The sequence below is a fragment of the Eubalaena glacialis genome, chromosome 3 (genome assembly GCF_028564815.1).
Source record: "Eubalaena glacialis isolate mEubGla1 chromosome 3, mEubGla1.1.hap2.+ XY, whole genome shotgun sequence".
In the NCBI taxonomy this organism is placed as follows: domain Eukaryota; kingdom Metazoa; phylum Chordata; class Mammalia; order Artiodactyla; family Balaenidae; genus Eubalaena; species Eubalaena glacialis.
The window spans coordinates 181,298,980-181,320,903 of NC_083718.1; the positions used below are offsets into that span (position 1 = coordinate 181,298,980).

The 21,924-nt window shown below is 49.8% G+C and overlaps 1 protein-coding gene across 1 annotated transcript in view; it reads right to left on the minus strand.

Moving 5' to 3' along the window:
* Positions 1 to 21,924, minus strand: part of IGSF21 (immunoglobin superfamily member 21) — a 240,094-nt gene that overhangs the window by 36,513 nt on the left and 181,657 nt on the right. The window contains exon 4 of the mRNA XM_061187058.1: positions 3,531 to 3,649. Coding sequence (XP_061043041.1) covers positions 3,531 to 3,649 — 119 coding nt within the window. The remainder of the gene's footprint in view (positions 1 to 3,530; positions 3,650 to 21,924) is intronic.

Below are 21,924 nucleotides of genomic sequence, written 5' to 3' on the forward strand. Positions count from 1 at the left end.
TGTGAGCATTCATTTCTCAGACTGGCTTAAAGCTCCCTGGAGTCAGGAATGGTGGATGGGACTTCTCTGTGCCAGGGCTAAAACCAGGAGCAAGAAAGAGGCAGCCACAGCCGTGCCCAAGAGCAGGCAGGCCGGAGACAATGTTAATAAAGACAGTAAAATCTGACCTACTGAACCTCTTGGCTGCCTCGTGCTGGGCTAGGTGTTTTGCAAACCTTTTCTAATTTAAACCTCACCATCATCCTAGGAAGGAGGCATCCTTACCCCTATTTTACAGATGGGGAGACAGAGGCCCAGGGAAGCTAATGAATCCAAGGTTGCACGGTGGATCTGGGACTCAGCTCCAAACCTGCGTGTCCTTAACTTGTATGCAGATGGGGCATTCTCCTGTGTCTGGGGTGAGGTGAGAATCATAAGGAGGAAGGAGAAATACATTCGCATATAGATAAGAGTATAGATACAGCTGTTGATGCATGTATTGATATAGATATCAATAGAGATATATACAGAATTAGTATTTTTTGAAGACTTAGAGGTTTAGACCAGTGGTTTAGACCAGTGGTTCTCAAAGTGTGGTCCTGGCACCTGTAGCATCAGCATCATCTGGGAACTTGTGAGAAATGCAGATTCCTGGGCCCCGCTCCAGATCTGCTGAATTAGGAGCTTTGGGGGTGGGACCCAGCAATCTGTATCTTCACAAGCCCTCCAGGCTATCCTGATGCTCATTCAAGTTTGTGAACCACTGGTTTGGACCATGAGCTTTGGCCTCAGATGGCTGTTATGACCCTAGACAAGTCATTTCCCCTCATATAACGGGCATTAAAACATCTCCCAGCTCACAGGCTGTCGCCAGGATTCTGTCGGAAAATGTGCATGAAGCTGGAAGCTCACACACTGTCAGGCACGTGCCGTGGTGGGGCAAGGCATCAGGTCCTGCCCGCGTGGCAAGCACCGGTGGACTTGACCCATCAGCTAGGCTGTAGGGACCAGTGACAAGCATGGTGACCTCTGAGCACTGGGGACAGTCAGAGGATTGACTGAGATGGGGGGGTTGCTATTCCAGGGAGAGTCCCACCCAGCGATGCACTGAACTTCTAGGGGTCAGAGCCTTCCTGGGGGCACGGGGGCGGGTGAGGGTGAAACCCCTGGCCCTGCCCCTCTCTGGTCCCTCCTGGTAGCCTCAGCCTCCTGCTCAGTAAGTGGGATCCCGGGAGCTGTCTGCCCCATCCCTGGATTGACTGCCACCTCCCTCTGGGAGGAGCCCAGAAGTACAAAAAGTCCCTTGCTCCCCGGAGCCTACCGGGAGCACACGACCTTCTTCAGCTGGGAGTGTCAGGCCAGCTGTGCAAGCCGGGCTGGTCCCACGAGACCTCTTTGTGCCTCAGTTGGAACTAGCAGAGGAGGTTTAGGGTTATCTGGTTCTACCACCTCATTGTACGGATGAGGAAACCGAGGCCACAGAGGGATAGTCACCTGCTCAGGAGCCTTTGGTGAATGGGTGAGGGGCATGAGCCTCGTAGCCGAGGTGGCTCTGAGGACTCCGGCCTTGCTCACAGGCACCAGAGAGCAAAGCCTCAGCTGGACCGTCCACACTGCCTCCGTCAGTGCAACATAGCTGGCCCAGGAGTCAAGACACCTGGGTTCTGTCCTCAACACTAAGCAGCCTGATCTCACAGGAAGGTTTTGTGATCCTTGCTGTGTGACTTCAAGCAAGTTGCTTGCTTTCTCTGTGCCTCTATATCTATGTCTGCAAAATAGGGATAATAGTACTAGTACCTCCTCTTGGGTTGACTGTGAGGACTAAATGACATAAGGTCTGGAAAGCACTTAACCCCGTGGCCTCCAGGGGCCTTCCCTGAGCCCCCTCCCTAAACTGGCTGCCACCTCCCCGTAGTCACTCTTGACCCCATTACCCTGCGTGATTTTCTTCCCAGTATTTATCACTCTCCATAATCACCTCACTTACCCATCTACACATGTGTTTTATGCTTGTCTCACGCACTGGATGCAAACTCCCAAGGACAAAGATGTTTTCTATTGAAAGTATATGGCCATTTCCTGGCACGTGGTAGGTACTCAATAAATATCTGATGAATAAACAATTGAGTACACATCCCTCATCAGACTGGGAGCCCCTTGATGGAGCAAACCGAGTTTCATCTGCACCGGCCTCCCTGGTGTGACCAGCCTCGGGCTGGGTACCAAGAACACTCCTTGTCCAAGTATTACAGAAGCCGTTCTGTGGGCGGGCGACTGCAAGAGGGGAGGTTTTCCTGGCACTGCCACCTCCTGGCCATGACCTGTCCCCCATGAAGCCAGAACACACCGCGTGCTGCTGCTACAGGATTCAATGTCCCTCTGGAGGTTGGGCCTTTGGAGGTTTTCCATTTCCCCAGAAGCAGTGGCTTCCACGAGGCCTTTATGCTTTCATTGACTGCCCGAGTATGGCAAGCTTTGTTTCCCTGATAAATATCATTTGATAAGAAAATCAGGGAACACAGAGTCTGGAGTCAAGGCCAAGTGCCTAGAATCCTGGCAGCAGAGCTGACCCAGAACCCAAGATTGTGCCCGGCAAGAACGTCAGCGCTGGAAGGGGCTTCTGAGACCACGTGGAGAAAGGCTTTGTTTTACAAGCGGGGAAACCGGAGCTGGGTAGGGGACACAGCCAGCCAGAGACAGGCACTAGTATTCTTATCCCCATTTTACAGATGTAGAAGTGGAGGCACAGACACAGGGTGGGAACCCAGGAACCCTGACGTCCAGTCCAGCGCGCTTTCTAACTTGTCCCCTGGTGCTTCAATGTCCTGGAAAAGGCTTGGGAGGCACAGGGAGGGAACGTTCTCTCTGCAGTAGGTATGCATCATCACTGAGATGTTGTCTCAATCCCCCCCCCCCAACCCTGGAGGCTCCTGGATTGTCCTCCCCCGGGGGGAGTGCCCACCTCCATTGCACTTTGCTACAGGTGTTTCCATGAACGTGGCTCCTGGCTTTCACCTGGGAAAGGTGCCCAACACAACTCAGTATTTTCTTACCAGGTCGCAGAGCCTGGGGCTAGGAGATCCATGAGTGATCCACTAGGCCTGCATCCCACCCCCATCTTACAGAAGGGGAAACTGAGGCCCAGAGGCTGCGGCAGGCTGCCGCCCCTCGGGAAGTCTCAGTGCCCCTCATCCATTCCAATCAACATGTTGGAGCCCCTTCAAAGTGCCTGGTCCATGAGGCTGCAGGGATGAGGCACAGCCCTGCCTTCCTCAGGTCCGGGTGTCAGTGCCGGTAGGAGAAGGGGTTCCTGAGAGGCCACACCGGTCACACCTCAGCATGGCTGGCCTGCTGGCCTCGAGGGCAAGGGTGGGAGAGAAGAGGGTCCACTGCCAGCACAGCAGGCATTTTGGCAGGTGGTTCCCGGGACAGCCCCTCTGTGTGCGTGGGTATGTGTGCGCGCGCGCGCGCACACACACACACACACACACACACACACAGGCACACATGCACGCACACAGTGACGCCAGTGCCAAGAGCCCTGCACTCACCCATGACGTTGAGGAAGATGTTGCCTGATGCCAGGACCACCTTCTCCCTCGTAGCACGGTCGTAGATGCCCACGTGGCACTCGTAAGGACCGTTGTCAGAGATGCGGACCTCGGGCAGCCTGCGGGGAGGCAGAGGAGCAGGATGAGGGTCCATTGTCTGGGGCTGGCAGTCACAGCACCGCAGTACACCAACCCCAAAGCCCCACCATCCAGCCTTCTCTCAGCAACGCTCCCAGACCCACCATCCAATGCTCACATGCTGTGCTGGGCGGAGAAGAAACATTTATGGAACACCGACTGTATGCCAGGCCCTGTGCCCGATGCTTCAGAGGATGAAGGTGTGGGCTGTGTGTTCAACTAGAGTAAAATCTGTGCTCCTTTCAGCTGCTGAACCAGGGATGGTGACGTGCCCACTCCCAGGGGCCCCTGAGGATGACATGGACTGAGGCGCCTGTCATGTGGTTCAGGCTCAAAACTGTCACCTAGTCCATCAGCTCACTCATTCCTCACAGCTGCCCCCCCACAGGAATCGCTCTTCCCATTTCATAAACATGGAAACTGAGACTCCAGAGGGGATGTAATTGCCCCCCCCCCAATATGGCTATTAAGAGCCAGGATGGGAATCTGAATTCCTCTCTCCACACTGCCATGCTATCACTTTATGCATGGCCCTGGAGACTTGAAAATAAACACAGTAAAATTCTTGTCTCCAAGGACCGCCCCCCATCCCAACGGACAAGGAGGCAGGGAAGCTGATCAATGCCCCAAATCCCATGGGACTATGGAGAACAGGATGGAGGTTCCTTAAAAAAGTAAAAATAGAGTTGCCATATGATCCAGCAAACACAGCCCTGGGCATATATCCAGAGAAAAATATAATTCAAAAACATACAGGCACCCCAATGTTCATAGCAGCACTATTCTTAATAGCCAAGACATGGAAGCAGCCTAAATGTCCATCAACAGATGAATGGATAAAGAAGATGTGGCACATATATACAATGGAATATTACTCAGCCATAAAAAGAAACGAAATTGAGTTATTTGTAGTGAGATGGATGGACCTAGAGTCTGTCATACAGAGTGAGGTAAGTCAGAAAGAGAAAAACAAATACCGTATGCTAACACATATATATGGAATCTAAAAAAAAAAAAAAAATTGGTCATGAAGAACCTAGGGGCAAGACGGGAATAAAGACACAGACCTACTAGAGAATGGACTTGAGGATACGGGGAGGGGGAAGGGTAAGCTGGGACAAAATGAGAGAGTGGCATGGACATATATACACTACCAAATGTAAAATAGATAGCTAGTGGGAAGCAGCCGCATAGCACAGGGAGATCAGCTCGGTGTTTTGTGACCACCTAGAGGGGTGGGATAGGGAGGGTGGGAGGGAGGGAGACGCAAGAGGGAAGAGATATGGGGATATATGTATAGGTATAGCTGATTCACTTTGTTATAAAGCAGAAACTAACACACCATTGTAAAGCAATTATACTCCAATAAAGATGTTAAAAAAAAAAAAAGAAAATCTGGTATATATATACACACACACACACACACACACACACACACACACACTGGAATATTACTCAGCCATAAAAAAGAAATAATGCCATTTGCAGCAAAATGGATGGACCTAGAGATTATCACACTAAGTGAAGTAAGACGAAGTCAAATATCATATGGTATTGCTTATATGTGGAATCTAAAAAATGATACACAAATGAACTTATTTACAAAACAGAAATAGACTCACACAGAAAACAAATTTATGGTTACCCAAGAGGAAAGGTGGGGGGAGGGATAAATTAGGAGTTTGGGATTAACATATATACACTTCTATATATAAAATAGATTACCAACAAGGACCTACTGTATAGCACAGGAAACTATATTCAATATCTTGTAATAACCTAAAAGGGAAAAGAATCTGAAAAAGAATATCTATATATAAATATATATAGATATATATATATAAAACTGAATCACTTTGCTGTACACCTGAAGCTAACACAACATTGTAAATCAACTATATTTCATTAAAAAAAAACCAAATCCCATGGGAAAGGGTGAGCTTATCCATGCGTAGAGTGAGCGGGTAGCAGCTGGTTCTGCCCGAGGTGGTCAAGAGGTCTTCTCAGAGGAGGCGACCCACGAGGACAGGAGATGCTCCCTCAAACCTTCTTCCAGACATGTCCTCTAAAGAGTAAAATATTGGGACTTCCCTGGCAGTCCAGTGGTTAAGATTTCACCTTCCAATGCAGGGGGTGTGGGTTCGACCCCTGGTCGGGGAGTTAAGATCCCACATGCCTCGCGGCCAAAAAACCAAAACATAAAAAAAAAACAAAAAAACCAGAAGCAATATTGTATCAAATTCAGTAAAGACTTTAAAAATGGTCCACATAAAAAAAATCTTAAAAAAAAAAAAAGTAAAAATAAAGAGTAAATATTTTAGGCTTTGTTGTTTTTACAGTCTCTGTCACAACTACTCAGCTCTGCTCTTGTAGAGCAAAAGCAGCCACCCTTAGTAAGTGAACCAGCGTGGCTGTGTTCCAATAAAACTTTATTTATAATCATCAAATCTTGCATTCATACAATTTCATGTGCCATGAAATCTTATTCTGTTTCTCCATTTTTTTCTAACCATTTAAAAATGTAAAAAAATTCTTGGTTTACAGGCTGCAGGCTGTAGTTTGACGATTTCTGTTCTAGATCCTTCTACAGGGTCTACAGGGTCAGACCGCGATAAAATGAGTTGGTTTGTTGTTCTCTCTCCCCATGGAAGTGTCGCCGGGGAAGCTCTTTCCTCACTCCTCTCTGACATTGGGTTAGAGAGAGCCAAGTTCAAATCCTGCCCCCACTGTTGGTACGCTGTGTGACCTTGTGTAAGCCATGCTGTCTCTGAGCCTCCATTTCTTATCTAAAATACGGGGCTGATGCTTTGCAGGACTGCAGTGAGGATTAAATGTGACGATGTTACTGCAAGACCTCTGTGAGCAGGAATGTCACATTAAAATGGTCGCAGGACCATTACCTGTTGTTCGTGGATCCTGTGATGCCCCGTGAGGGAGAGAGGATTCCTGGTAAGTGAGATCTGGACACTTTGAAGGGGAAGAGGCTTGACCTGGAGTTCAGAAGCTATGTTGCTGCTGCACCAGGGAAATCTGTGTGTCCTCCAGCAAGTTCCAGCCTTCTCTGGGCCTCATCATGCAGCCGAAGGGGAGCCTATTCTGGCCACAACTTAAAGAAAGTGGGGTCTCTGTGTTTGGGTCTTGGAGGTTCTCACGCCACAGCAGAAACCGGGGGGAAGAAGCTCATGTTCATGGAACCCTAGTAAATGCCAAGCATAGTGCTCTACCCATCAAACTGGCCCAGCAGTCCTATCAGAAACCCGGTGAAGGAAGAGGGCGTTGGCTAAGAGCACAGGCTCTGGATGCCTGGATGCCTGTACCAGCCCTGCCGCCAGGAAGGGGGGTTCCTTCAATTCTGCTCTTCGCGCCCACCCCCATAGCTAACACATCTCCCTCTCCATCAGCTAAGCCTCTCTTTCCATCTGTTTCTACTGAGCAATCTAACCTCAAAGTCCCTCCTCTCTCCTCTCCTTTCAGCTGTCCCCACCCCCATCTTTGTCTTCCAGCTACTTTTTCCTATGACTCACTGTCCCCCATGTCCCCCACCCTCCGTGCCCACACGCACACACCTGGGCGCCCAGCCTCTCTCTCCAACCCCTTGTCTCATGGAGGAAGCCAGCCCATCTAACAGAGCCTCCTTCCCTCCCATCGCCCAGCCCACATTAGCATAAACAAACACCTTCATTTCCATAGAATACACAGAGTCTGACATCTGGTCTACCGACTGTCACAAAAGGACTTAAAGAACGGGGAGCTTTTCATCAGGGAAACTTTGTGGGGAAGATGTTGCCTCCCATCTCAGAAGAAAAGAACACCATGACAGCGGAAGCAGCATGGAACTGTCTCCCCTCTGGGAACTATTTTCTTTGTTTGTGACTCAGCTAGACTGAAAAAAAAATAGCCTCTCTACTGGGCAGGGTTGCTGAATGACAGTCACCTAGAGTGACATGTTTAGGTGACACTCATAGGTGCCTGTTATAGAGGCAACTTTCTTAAAGGCCTTGCGTAGGGGACAGGTGTACAGGTGACATGCTCAGGTGACAGCTCTGTAAAGAAACAGGCTCCAGGGACACATGGAGCTGGCAGCTACAGATAATAACGACACGGTTGACACACAGGTGGAAATGCACAGGTAACCGCCACATAGGGTGATGTACGCAGAAGATGTATTTCTGTGCTAGGGACACAGGTGATGTGTTTAGGCAATCACTACACTCGTGTTCAGGTGACAGTAACACAAGCAATACGTTTGGGTGACACAACACGGGTGGTACAGAAGACAGCTCAGGGGACATCTGGATTGGTGCTTTATGAAGGAGGCGGCTTTTTGCTTAGGACTGTTTCTACAGCCTCGGATGTTTCTTCCTCCACGAATGGTCCTGCTCTCCGCCAGAGGTCCAAGTCACACTTTGGGCACCATCCTTGATATCTCCCATTTCTATACTCCCCAAACACAGTCAGTGACCAAGTCCTGGATGTTCTGCATCTTAAATATGTCCTGAACCATCCTCTCCCCTGTAGCTCCACTGTCAACATCTTTTCTCACCTGGAATATGGGATGAATAGTTAACTGGTTTCTCTGCCCCTGCTAATCTCCTTCCTGATCTGTGCACCAAGGTAGAACCCAGATCTTTTCAAATGCAAATGGGATCAATGGTACTCCCCTACCTAAGGCCCTTCAAAAGCTTCTCTCTGCTCTTTGAATAAAGACCAGAATCCTTATCTGGGCCAACAAGGCTCAGCACAGTTGGTTCCTGCCATATCCCAGCTCCCCCATCCTCCAGCGACAATGGCATTCTTTCCATTCCTCCCATGTCCCAAGTTCCTTTTTTTCAAAAAGAAACTTTTAATTATGAAATTATTTTAGATTTACAGAAAAGCTGCACAGAGAATACAGTCCCCAAACACCTCTCACCCAATTTCCCCCGTTGTTAACTCTTACAAGACCACAGTACTGTTGTCAGACTAAGAACCAGAGTTAATACATTGCTATTAACTCAACTCCAGACTTTATCCAAATTGCACCAGTTTTCCCACTAATGTCCTTTTTCTGTTCCAGAATCCCATCCAGGATCCCTCATAGGTGACAGTCCTAGGTAAATTGAGCCAAGTATCTTTTTTGATTCAGCACTTTTGATTGCAGCAGTCTGTTTTCCTGAGAATATTGCATTTTCTTCCCCTGGCTACATCCTTCAAGTTACAAAGGTCACTTAGAAAGTGACCACCTGGACTAGGTGTCTGTGGTAGATTGATTGCATTGATGGCCTGGATTAACAGCCTCCCTGTATCTTGCGAAGTGCCTTTATAGTTCCTCTCACCTAGAAGTGGAGTCTATTCCCCCATTCTTGACCTTGTGACTTGCTTCGAGGTGGTGGTGAAAGTGATGGTGTGCAAATTCCAAGTTTCAAAAGAATTCTCTCTCTCTCTCCCTCTGCCTCTGTCCTGAGAACAAGCCTCTGATGGAGGCTGAGAGCAAGTGGAGGGAGGCCCCACTTGGCCCAGCTGGTTCAGCCAAGGCCACACTCGGGACTGAACCTAGCCAACCCCAACCTCGTGAGCTATAATACATTGCTTTAAACCATCCTCATTTGGGACTGCTTGTTATGTATCCATAGCTAACTGATACAACAGGTCTCTGCATGCCTCTCCTGAGCAGTTCTTGTCTACGTTGTAACTTAATGACATGTTTGTAACTCACGAATATCCTCCTCCCCCACACCATGCACAGTAAAATCCATGAAGGCAAGGTCTGCATCCAGCTGGCTTACCAGTGTATCCCAGGGCCTTGCACAGTGCTTGCCATCATGGTTGGTACTCAATCAATAGTTGCTAAATGGGTGGATGGTGAGACCTTCCAGGAGGCTATGGTGTGAGCCTCCCTCTGCTGCAAGCCATGCAGCCCCCTGTCCCATTCCCCACCCCAAGGCAGATTCTGGTTCTTGTCTGCAGATCCAAGAGCTTCCAGTCACAGCTTTGATTTGGACCAATTTGCCTCTTCTCAGCGCCTCATCTGAGCTTGTGCCTTCAGTGTTATCCTTCTAAAGTGGGTTAAGTGGCCCAGAGACCCCCTTTCTCCAGATTTGAGTGGCATTGATCTGCATGCTGGCTAGAAGGCCTTCCGCAGATAGCAGGGCCCCGAGGGGGCTGGGGGTGAGGAGTCCTGCTCTCATCAGCCATGGGCTGCAATCAATAAACTATTAATAATGGCAAAGGTTTCTGGCGAGTTCAGCGTAATGCAGTTTAGCAGCTGGAGTTTACCAACACTGACAGTGGTTCTGAAGGGCAGGCGAGTAATTGTGTTTTTGAAAAGCTGGGCACAGAGATAGCGGAGACCCCACTGGCTGTCCCCGTGGCTCAGGTGAGGCCAGGCAAGAGCTGGTCACTGGGGCTTCACAAGGCCCAGGGCCAGGACTGTAGGCCGTCCATATTCAGCACAAGTATTTACACCTACTGCGTACCACGCCCTGTGCTGAGCCTTGGGGGTGGGGGAAGGGGTAGACACAGACATGCCAAGGATTTGTCTCCTGCCTCTGTGCCTCCTTGCCCAGGCTGTTCCCTTTGCTTGGACCACTTTTCCTTTCTTATCTACACAGCAAGCCTCTAGCCATCTTTCAAAGCCTAGCATTTGAGTCTCACTTTCCCCATTTATGATCCCGCCCCATCAGATAATTGAGAAGATTACGTGGGATACTTCAAGGGCTTAGCCCAAAATGGTGTGGCTTGAAAGGCCAATGGACTAGAATCACTAGATACATAGCGGTCCTAAGGCTTTACATTCAGATGCTGCCTCTGCCAGGCAGGCTGCCCTGACTGCCTGCCGCTCCCTGTGCAGACAGAGTCCCTCTCCACCTCCCCAGGGCTGTGTCTGTCTGGGAGCACCTTCCTATCCATATCATGCTACATTGGTACCCTTTTTGTCTTCCCTCCCAGAGAAGCATATGAGCTACTTGAAGGCGAGCCTGGCCACGTGGTAGGTGCTCAGGGAATATTCACTGTATGAATGAGGGCGGCAGAAGCTACCAGGGCCAGGAGTTAGGTGCCCTGGGCTCTGGTCTGGGCTCTGCACCTGACTAGCTGCGGAGGTTGGGTAAGGCCCTTTGGCTTCTTTGTGCTTCGGTTTCTCCATCTGATAACTGGGTGTTATAATATCTGCCTTGTGGGATTACAGACTTTGGAAGGAGCTGGTATTTATAGAGATTTACAATGAGAGGCGTTGTGCTAAGCATTTTACCCTGTCTCCCTGGATCCTTGACACTACCCTATTACAATGCAGTATATAAAACCTGCTCTGGTATGTATTATATAGCAATAATAATATTATTATCCCCATTGTATAGATGAGGAAACTGAGGCACCCAGAGAAGAAGGAATGTGAGGAGGTCACAGAGTGAGTAGGTGGGTGCTGTGATTCGAAACCAAGCCTGATGGATGCCAGAGCCCGTGAAAGGTCTCTGGAACCCCACCGCCATCCCCCACACTGTAAGTCAGATCTTCCTTTCCCAGCAAATTAATTTGAGCTCCTTGGGACCGGAATTTGCCTCCACTGCTCTTGAGCATATTTCTGTTTTGAGCCTTGCCACCTCTCCAGGTTTTGAGAGCCATCTGCTTCCTCCCTGCTGGGAGAAACGGGATGGTCTTTTATTTTCCTAAATTCCCTTCTTCCAGCTTCCAGTGGGCCCCTTAATTCTGATGCCTGGAGTTTGCTGAGCCAGTTGCATTCACATTCTCCACACCTGATACAACTCTACAGCCTCTGATCATCTTTCCTTTCCTGACTTTGTCTTTCCACTGGGAAGAGTCCTAGATTCTCCCAGACTGGAGATCGTGGACTTGGGAGCAGAGGGTGGGGCTGGGATGAAACAGGGAACAGATCTCTGAGTTACTTTTCCTGTACTGTTGGCAAATCAGATGATCCAGTAAGTGACTTTTGCTGAGACCTGAAACCTAAATTAATGACATGCAAATGCACTTAGAGCAGAGCCTGGCATGCTGTAGGCGCTTGTCAGATTTTTTCCCCCCTGCACCATTAATGTATTAAATTTTTAAAACAAACTATTAAGCGTCTACCATGTTTAAGGTGTTGAGTACATAACATGGAAGAAGACAGGACAATAGTGATCTTCCTCAATTTACAATGAGGTTACATCCTGATAAACCAGTTGAAAATTAAGAATATCCTAAGTCGAAAATGCATTTAATACACCTAACCTACTGAATATCAGAGCTTAGCCTCACCTACCTTAACTGTGCTCAAGACACTTCCCTTAGCCTATAGTTGGGTAAAATCATCTAACACAAAGTCTATTTTACAATAAAGTGTTGAATATCTCATGCAATTTGTTGAACACTATACTGAAAGTGAAAAACAGAATCGTTACCTGGGTACAGAAGGGTTGTAAATGTATCGGTTGTTTACACTCGTGACCCTGTGACTGGTTGGGAGCGTGCTGTCCTGCCCAGCAACATAAGAGAGTCTGGTACTGCGTATGGCTAGCCCGGGAAAAGACCAAAATTCAAAATCTGAAGCCCGGTTTCTACTGAATGTATGTCACTTCTGCACCATTGTAAAGTTGAAACATTGTAAGTTGAACTATCGTAAGTTGGGGACCGTCAGGCATCACTATAAAGGTGTCTTTTTTTTTTAGTTGAGTCTACATATATGCCTCCTCCTTCCTAGGAGAAATCAGCTGAACATTAGTTAAGTTGACCCTGGATCAAGGTCATCATAACAAGCACCGATCTCATCCTGCCATGGCTTAGGGGTAGTGCAATGTGTTAGGTTAGTTTGCCCCTATACTATGTCTCCTGGGATCCTTGCCTTTAACCAAAAAATTTGTTGACAGCTTTATTGAGGTCTGATTGACAAACAATAAACTGTGCATAAAGTTTACACGTTCGATGGGTTTTGCCATATGTATACACCATTGAAACCATTGCCACAATCAAGATAATGAACATATCGCCCCCAAAAGTTTCCTTGTGTCCTTTTGTAATCCCCTCATTCTGCCCCCAATGCCAGGCAACCACTGATTCACTTTCTGTCACTAGGATCACGTTTTCAGGGTTTCATATAAATTGAACTATGGAGCATGTCTTATTTTTTGTTTGGTTTCTTTCACTCGTCACTGTTATTTGAGATTCATTCATGTTGTTGCCTTTATCAACAGTTCATTCCTTTTTAAGGTTGAGTGGCCTCCCATTGCATGGATATACCCCCTCCTATCTATCCACTGACCTGCTGATGGATGCTTGGGCTATTTGACTATTACAAACAAAGCTGCTATGAACATATGCGGACAAGTCTTCGTATGAACGTATGCTTTCATCTCTCTTGGGTTCATACCAAGGAGTGGCACGGCTGGGCTTATTTTAACATTAAGACGTTGCTCAATTGTTTTCTACAGTCAGGACTTCTCCACTTTTTATGGCTTTTTCCCTTTGCACACTCTGCTTGGGGGTGCTTCCTTGAGAAGCAGCTCATTCTATGTTACGTTATTCCTACTATTAAAATGCTCCTCTCCATCTGCGGTGAGCTCCAAGCCCAGATAACAAGTCCTGTGGGAATCGTGTGGCCACGTGGATAAAAAGGTTGGGGAGGAAGGGTGGGGGCTATGGGATTTCTCTAAGAGAAAAGTGTGCATGGCCTTTGCCTCTGACCCTCTTTTCTTCTAATCTTCTTTCAGGGGATGGGAGCTGGCAAGACAGGTGACACAGTGGTCAGTTCCTTCCCTCCACTCTACTGATTCTGCTCTGTCTGGAACTGCTCCATTTTTGTCTTCACTCTTGCCACGTCTCCCTGCCCGAGGCCCTCCAGTTTGTCCCCTCCCCACCCTGCTGCCAGAGTGACCTTCTCACAGTGAGGATCTGGCCTGTCCTTTCCCAATTTAAAACCTTCCCGTGGCTTCCACACACTGGAGGATCAAGCCCAAACTCAGTCTGACTGTAGGTCCCTCCTTGATCTGGCCCCAAACCCAGAAAGGAGGAAGGGAGGGAAGGATGAAGGGATGGAGGGAAGAAAGGGGTGTGTGGCCTCACATCTTTTGCCAAAATTCAGCAAGTGAATTTGCTGAAGAAGACTTGTCAGAACCAAACTTTTATAATCTACCCGATTGAAAAAGCATTTTGTCATGCAAAGGTCTTCATTTATATAGACAGTACCTCATTCTGGGCTAATGAAAAAGATTCAGGTAGCAATTGGCCCTTTGAGGCTCCGCTTCAATGAAGAGATGAGAGAGCCTTTCATTTGTACAACCATTGTTTGCATAGAAACGGAGCTTCTAAGGGGCCTGGCAATAGTTCATTCTTGCAAGTAGGTTAAACACACCCCCTGCAATCCTATTAGCCTAGTGCTTGCCCAGCTTTCCGTGATGCCTGCTGGAAAACTCTCAAGTGGAAAGTAATGAAGTTTTACTGTTCCTGCGTCTGCCATGGTTCCTTGATTGGCGGCACATTCCCTGAGGCCTGGATCTTGTTTCTCCCTCCCTTCAACACCTGCTTACTCTCCAAGTTCAAATGTCATGGCCCCATGATGCCGGGGCAACTATTACAGAAAGCCCACTCCACTTCTGCAGAGTCTTGAGACAGAATAATAAAAATGGCCGTGAAGTCTGGCAGCCGTGGGTGCTATTGGGATGTTTGCTAACAAGACACTTGAAAAAGGTTCGCTGTTCTCTGACAAAGGATGGGGGTGGGGGCTGAGGCATCTGCCTTTCCCCCTGCCTCGCACCTGTGCAGTTTGCAGAGCCTGGCTGGGAGCCCGTGGGCAGCTCAGGTCTTGTTTGTTTGGCCCAGTTGCCCAGGTGTGCACCTGCTCAGCTAGCCCCAGCTGCTTCCCCTCCCTGGCTGCCCTTTTCCTTCACAGGCCCTGGATGACTGCACGAACGCCCCCAGCACTCAGAAATGGACTGGCTACTGGGGGTAGCATTTGTGGCAACAAGTAAGTCTGGGAAAGAACCTGGGGACAGGCAAGAAAGGGTCTGTCTAGACCTAGACCCTATCTTGGGATGGGATCCTCTATAGGAGACCCTGGGAAGGTGCTGGGGTATAAGGCTCAAACTTAAATGTGTTCAAGAATCCCCCGGGGATCTGGTTCAAATGCAGGTTCTAGTAGGTTTCTGGGGCGGGACTTGAAAGTTTCTAACAGGCTCCCAGGCGATGCTACTGCTGCTGGTCAGCAAGCCCCGAGTCTCAGGTCCTCAGCCCTTCTCCCTTGCCTTGGATCCATCCATCTGTTTAACCTTGCCTTCCCCCACCAGACACACTGGGAGGTCCCCTTCCATTGGCTTCACCAAACCAACCAGAACCTAGAGCTTGGAAGGCCTTGACACATGGCATGTCCCTCATGAATATTGTTGAATGGAATTTGCTTGAGATGTATCGATTTTGCAGCTCTGCATGGGTCCTTGAAACCCCCAGGGCCTGCCCCAAAGCTGGCCACGTGGCCTCCATCACTCTCACTCTACACTGACTTGATGCTGAATCTCACTCTGCCCTCCTGGACCACACCTGCACCTGCTCCCTGTCCCACAACTTCTGAAAGAGATGATGTGTTCTCAATCGTTCCTGGCCTCCTGGAAGTGACCCTACCCTCAGGATCAGCTCAGAAAGTGGGACCCAGAGACCAGACTTAGATCCAGGGCAAATGGTCTCATCCCATTTGGTGTGAACTTGGTTAAAGTCACCTGAAATGGTAAGACCTGAGCCTCCCCTGGTTAATACACTCCTGGGGAAGCAGCTGCCTGTGAAGAGAAGTCTCAACCCCAAGGGGTCAGAAATGATTCCCTCGCTTCCTTTGGGCCAATCCCTGGATTTTCTCCTCCAGCAAGCCCTTTCCAGGAGCAGACTGGGGAGACATTCCCCCGGCAGATGTGCAGCTATGGGGACTGCACCAGGCAGAGATGCTGGCGGAGGAAGGAAACTCTCCCTTGAATGAATGGATTCGTCCTATGGGCACAGGGTGTGCGTGGAGGAGGCTGGGAGTTTTGCTCCTTTAATATCAGATCTTCCCGTCCAGTCTGGTCTTAACTAGGGTGACCAGCTAGCAAGTCCTGGTTTGTCTAAGACTTTCCTGGTTTTAGCACTGGAGATTCCTTGTCCCAGGAACCCTTCAGCTCCAGGCAAATCAGGATGCTGGTCACCTTCCATTTTAACTAACTAACATACTAGAGAGAGGAGTGACTTGCCTTGGTCCAGACAGCAGTCAGCAGCAGGTCAAGGATGGAGAGGCCAGGCCACCTGTGCCAGGTGACCCAGAAAGGGCCCCGGGAAATAGACCCAGATGGCCCCCTGCAGTGTGGTTTGAGGATTGGTGATGGTGTTACACAGCCCCTCACATGGGGTGGGGATGGGGGACACATAATAGGTGTTCACTGAACTGCCGCTGTGATCGCCATGAGCCAGAGTCTCAATGAGTCAGGGTCTCACAGAGCCAGAAAAATCTGGTGCTATTTTTACAACACAAAGCTGGAGAGTGTGGGTCCAACTTCTTCCCCGAGCCAAGCAGGAGAAGGACATGTCAGAATCTCTCGATGGGGCTGGGAGCCCTCAGCTGGGGACCCCACCACCTTCCAGACATCCCCTCTGGCTGGGGAGCCAGTCAAGGGTCTGGCCAGTCTAAATATGGTGGGCTCACCTGAGGACACATGAACAGCACCAATCAGAGGTGAACAGGCTGTCTCGAACCAGGCAGGGGACGGAGGGAGAGGGAACTCTGGGCAGGGGACCTGGGGCAGCCGAAAAGCCCCCTTACCTAAGAGCTAAGCCCCTCCCTCAGCGCTGAGAGCTTTATTACCTTCTTCCTTGGGTGTTTTTCCCCTTCTTGTCAGAAACTGCCTGAACTCTTTTTTTTTTCCCCCCAGAACCTTTAAAAAGCCATTAGCGTGGGGACTTCCCTGGTGGCACAGTGGTTAAGAATCCGCCTGCCAATGCAGGGGACACAGGTTCAAGCCCTGGTCCGGGAAGATTCCTACATGCCACTGAGCAACTAAGCCCGTGTGCCACAACTACTGAGCCCGCGAGCCACAACTACTGAGGCCGCGTGCTGCAACTACTGAAGCCCGTGTGCCTAGAGCCTGTGCTCGACAACAAGAGAAGCCACCGCAATGAGAAGCCCGCGCACCGCAACGAAGAGTAGCCCCCGCTCGCCACAACTAGAGAAAGGCCAAGGGCAGCAACGAAGACCCAACGCAGCCAAAAAAAAAAAAAAAGCCATTACTGTGATTTTCATCCCCCTTTTCAACCAGAAAATGGTTTCCATCATGAAACCACTCAGTGGGTATGAAATATCTGTGGCTTCCAATCAAATGCGGGGCTGGTAGTTGGAGGGGAGATAATAGAGAAGGGCGGCCAAGGGGGAGAAGTTCCAGAACAGGCTAGCACCCTTCCCAACCCCTTCCCTCCATTGGTCTTCCCCTCCCCCATCCAGGGAACCTCAGACTCATCTCAGGACTTGCTCCTGGCCCCAGATTTGTGGATTGGCGATTCTGGCCCATGAGCATTAAGGTGTTGTAATTGGGGTCCAATTATTCACTGCACTGACAGCTAGGGTGAGGACAAGGTGAGGCCCCATTCTGCCCCTCCGTTGACTTTCTGAGGGAAGGGGCTTGCTTCCCACTGGCCCACCACTGAGCTGCATCCTCCTAGGTCCTAGAATTTCATGCTGAGAAGGGACCCTTTGTGCTGGATGGGAACTTACTGGGGAGGGGGGATGCTCATCCAAATCTAGCTCAGCCTCCTAGGACTGTGTGACCTCAGGCAGGTCCCTTGCCTCTCTGGTCCTTAGCTTCTGCATCAGAGCCACAGTGAGTCCTTTGTTCTGAGGCTCAAACAATATCACTGTGGAAGGCCCCCCTCATTCCTGCCCAGAGGGGTGCTCCAGAGATGGCAGCTGGGATTTCCCAGTGGGCAAACAGGGAGTGACCTGTTTCGAATGTGGGAAAACGCCCCTTGGAAATCAAATTTTATCTTCCAAAGATGAATTCCTAAGAAATCATCTAGCTCTAGGGATCCTAGTGTGGGATCCCTAGATTACCCAAGCCCAGGAAGTTAGTAACCAGGATGCTGGATGATGACATTTAGAATCACTGGTCCCTGCTGCTCTGGCCTCGCTGATGCCCGGTTAATGGAAGATGGGGGTCACTGTGCCATCCATCCTGGCCCTCCCCACCCTGTTCAGCTGCTACACTGAGCCTCAGGCCCCGAATCCCAATCCCACCTCCCCGTCTCTCTGTTGACCCCATTCCCCTGCCCCTCTGGCCGGCTGCTTCCCCCTCCCCTGCTCCTCCCATGGTGACCCCTCCCCCTCTCTCCCCCTCCCCTTCCTCTCTTGGCTTCTCTTCTCTAGCCTCTTGCTGCTGCCATGGAAACCGCTTTCTCCTCCACATCCCGATTGATCCATTTAGCCCCTCACCGTCAGCCTGCTCAACTCAGGGTCTGGGCTGGGAGGTGGGCAAGGGCGGGAGGGGCCAAGGGTTCAGGACGTTCCTTCCACCTTGTCTCCACCCCATGCCACCCCAGGCCCAGCAGGCACATGGCATGCGGCATGTGCCCCGTGGAGAAAGACACTGGGCGGTGGGGAACTAGAAACCAGGCAGCGGGCCAAAGGGAACTCGGACAAGGGAAGCTGGGCAGTGAGCCTACTAGAAGCGAGGCAGAAAGGCTGAGGGCGCGAGGCTGTGCCCGCTGCCTCCTTTCTAACCCTGTGGGTGCTTTGCTTTTTAACAAGAATCTCTGCCTCTCCGTCTTTGCTTCTGTACTTGGCAGTGGGTGAGAGTTGGCATCAGGAAGACGCCAAGCCCACTGGAACCAAGCCTGCCTTCAGCAGGAGAGGGAAGGTGTGAACTATGGCTGTCCCAGGGCTCCCCGTACTTCCCGGCACCAGTGATCACTCTGATCTTGTTCAGTGAACACAGCTGTGCCCCTACTGTGTGCAAGGCTAGGGTTAGGCCACTGGACCAAGAGATTCTAGGGGACGATTTGTGCCTTGCTCGTCTCTGCGTGGCAATTGAACAACTACTGTGTGCAAGACCCCGTGGGAGGCACGTGGAACACTGATCTCTTTCAACCCTCACAGAAGCCCTCTGAAGTAAGAAAAATAATAGTAGTAGTAATGATAGAGCTTCCTGGGTCAGATGCTCCCAGCTTTAATGTGCTATAGTCGAGGGATCTGGGACAAGTAATTTCACATCCGTGCCTCGGTTACCCCATCAGCAAAGATCAATCTTCACGACCACCTCATGACGTAGGTATTAGTATTATCAGCCCAGTTCACAGAGGAGGAAACTGAGGAACGGGGATGTTGTCTAGAACTTGTAGATGGTCACTCAGCCAGAGGATGTCAGAGCTCAGGCTTGTACCCTGGCAGTCGGGCTCCGGAGTGGATGCCTTGAGCCCCCTGTGCTCATTGCCTTTCTAGGTTCTGGGCTTCGGCAAGTTCCCTGCCCCGGGCAGCGGTCAGCGGCTGGATGGAAACACACTCCCGCAGGCTGGAGAGTCATAAAGGGGACGCAGAATGCTCGGGAGCTCTAAGGCTCTAGAGCAATGATTTCTGCTCCGGGCCTCCTGCCAGCTGAGGGCGGCAGCACGGGGCCCTGGGTGCGTAGCCTGGCTGTGCCTTCTGGCGACCAAGAGCAGACAGCGTCATCTGCAGGGACCACTTTTTCCTGGAAGCGAACTCCAGCAAGAATCTATCACATGAGTCCCTTTAATATGGGACCACAGTGGCCCAGAGGCCAATCTCTTCAACCACAGTTTGACAAAAGGATCAGAAAAGAGGCTCAAAGAAATGGCTCTTTCCCCTTAGAAAAGCAGACAGCATGCCAAAGCATTGCAATTCGGAGAAGCCTCACCTGCTGGGGCCGGAGCCGGCCTGCCCCTCCAGTGTGGCTGTCAATCAGCCTGGCTTCCCACAGGGAGAGAGTCAGGGGAAATATCCTCAGATTCTGAGATGGACATGGCAGCCAGCCGAAATTCTGTCATTTGTACCTACAATCACCCAGCAAGATGAAAATGACGAACCTCGTTGAACAGATTAGGAAACTGAGGCCCAGAGAGGCCAAGCAATTTGTCTAAGGTCACACAGCTAATGCCTGAAAGAGCTGGGGTAGAGACTCAGGTCTGTCTGGCTCCTGGAGCCCATCAAGAAGGCCACGCATCTGAGTGTGGCCTAGTGTTCCCTCTCTCCTTTGGGATGGCCCCGGGGCTGCTTCGGAGCAGGACCAATTACCCCGGTTAAATAAAGCGTACCTTCCCTCTCCCTGCAAACCTGCAGCTCAGCCTGGAGCCCCTCAGGAGGCCTTTCCCAACCAGGTCAGCTGATGGGTGACCCAGGGCCGAACCTGATTCCTGCTGTTTCATCAAAGCTGAGCTAAAAACAGCCTTGCTTTGGCAGTGGAAAATTGAAACTCCCAGCGTCCTCTTAAGGCTCTTAAACAGGTCAGCCCATCAAAAAACCCAATCCTTCAATCTGGGTTCTCTTAAAAAGTAGGGCAGGCCAATTATGTTTTACTGTCCTGAGCAACGTGGGGTTGGGAGGGGGAAGGTCAGGCCAGGGCACCCAGGGCTGCCGGCAGATGGGAGACAGAAAAGCCAGGTAGCCTCTCCCATCAGCCTCTTTGTCAAAACAAAATTAAGACTCCTGGACTCTCATTGGCACCGAGGTCCCATCCAAGGTAATAGGTATTTATCTTAGTGTGTTCAGCTTTGGGCTCGATGCCATGGGGATATGAAACCTGAAAGGCATCTTGTTCCCTGCTCTGTCTCACACCCAGCACAATGCCTCGCACATAGAAGACATTCAAGAAATACCTGTTCATACCGTCATTCATTCAATATATTTTTACTGAGTACCTATTATGTGTCAGGGCCTGCCCTAGCTGCTAGGGATACAGCTGTGAACAATACAGACAAAAATCGCTGTCCTCATGGAGCTGATGTTCTAGTTGAGGGAGACAGACCATAAACAAAGCAATCTTACATTCATCATCTCCTTGTGAATTCCTCGGAGCAACTCTATGAGATGAACAACAGTATGTAAACTACCAATGCAGTAACAGAAGCTGAGAGACAAAGTCAAAGACAAGGTCTCCTCTTCACGGGCTTACTTATGGTCTGTGTAAGGAAGTTCAACAATTCAACAGTTATTCTCTTTTCATAGTAATAGAAGCCCTAATGGCTGGACACATGACTACATGAAATAAAGACTACATTTCCCAGCCACCCTTGCAGGAGGGGTGGCCATGTGACTACATTCTGGCCAATGGGATGTAAGTAAAGGTGTTATGTACAACTTCCTAAAGGGTCCTTAAGGGAGGGGGTGCGTCCTTCTCCTTCCTCTTCCCCCTTCCTCCTGCCTGGACTGTAGTCCCCAGGGCTGGAGCTGGAGCAGCCTTCTTAGACTTTGAGGCAACCTTGAGAATGGAGGTCACACACAGTAGAGCATCAAAAGTGAAGGAGCTTGGCTCTCTGACACCATGGAACACCCTACATGCTCTGGAGGTGTTACATGGGACTCTTAGGAGAAAGAAGACTAAATTTTTAACTAATTTAAGACACATTTATTTTGAGTTTTTGTGGTTTGTAGCCACAAAACTAATTCTAATGGATACAGCTTCAGACACCAGAGAGTGGTGTGGACTGTGGGGAATAGAGAGGTCATTCCCTGGTTTAAATCCAGCTACTACTTAAGGCAGTCAATTGCTATAATTTGGAAATAACTGGTAAAAAGGCCACATCATCGTTTTTTGAAGAGAAGCCAAAAATAAAGATTTGTATGTGAAATTTCAAAAGTTTGTCATTGATTTAATTTTAAGCTTTTTTTTTTAATTAAAAAAAAAACCTCAGGGTCAGTCATACAGAACTTGTTTATTGCTGGCTTTGGCCTGTGAGTCCTGGTTTGTGAGTGAGGCCCCATGAGAGGAAGGACTTACACGGGGAACTGAAGGAGCAAGGGAGGGACAGAGCTGGGACCATCAGATGCTCAGAGTTGATCCTGCCATGGAAGAGTTGGAGTGGCAGCCACCTGCAGGGTGAGTCCCCACTTCAAGCCCCCCTGGGTTTAAGCTTCTGAAATAAGCATCCTGGATTCTCAACAAGGCTGAAACAGAAACAGCGCTGTTTAACGAAACACACACACACACATTCTCACACCCCTTATCAGCAGAGGCAAGGCCCGCAAAAGTGAGCAGTGGCCGGACAGCCTGGTGAATGTTCACGGACACATCGCTTTCAACCAAAGCCTCCGCCATCTGTTCCTTCTGCTAAT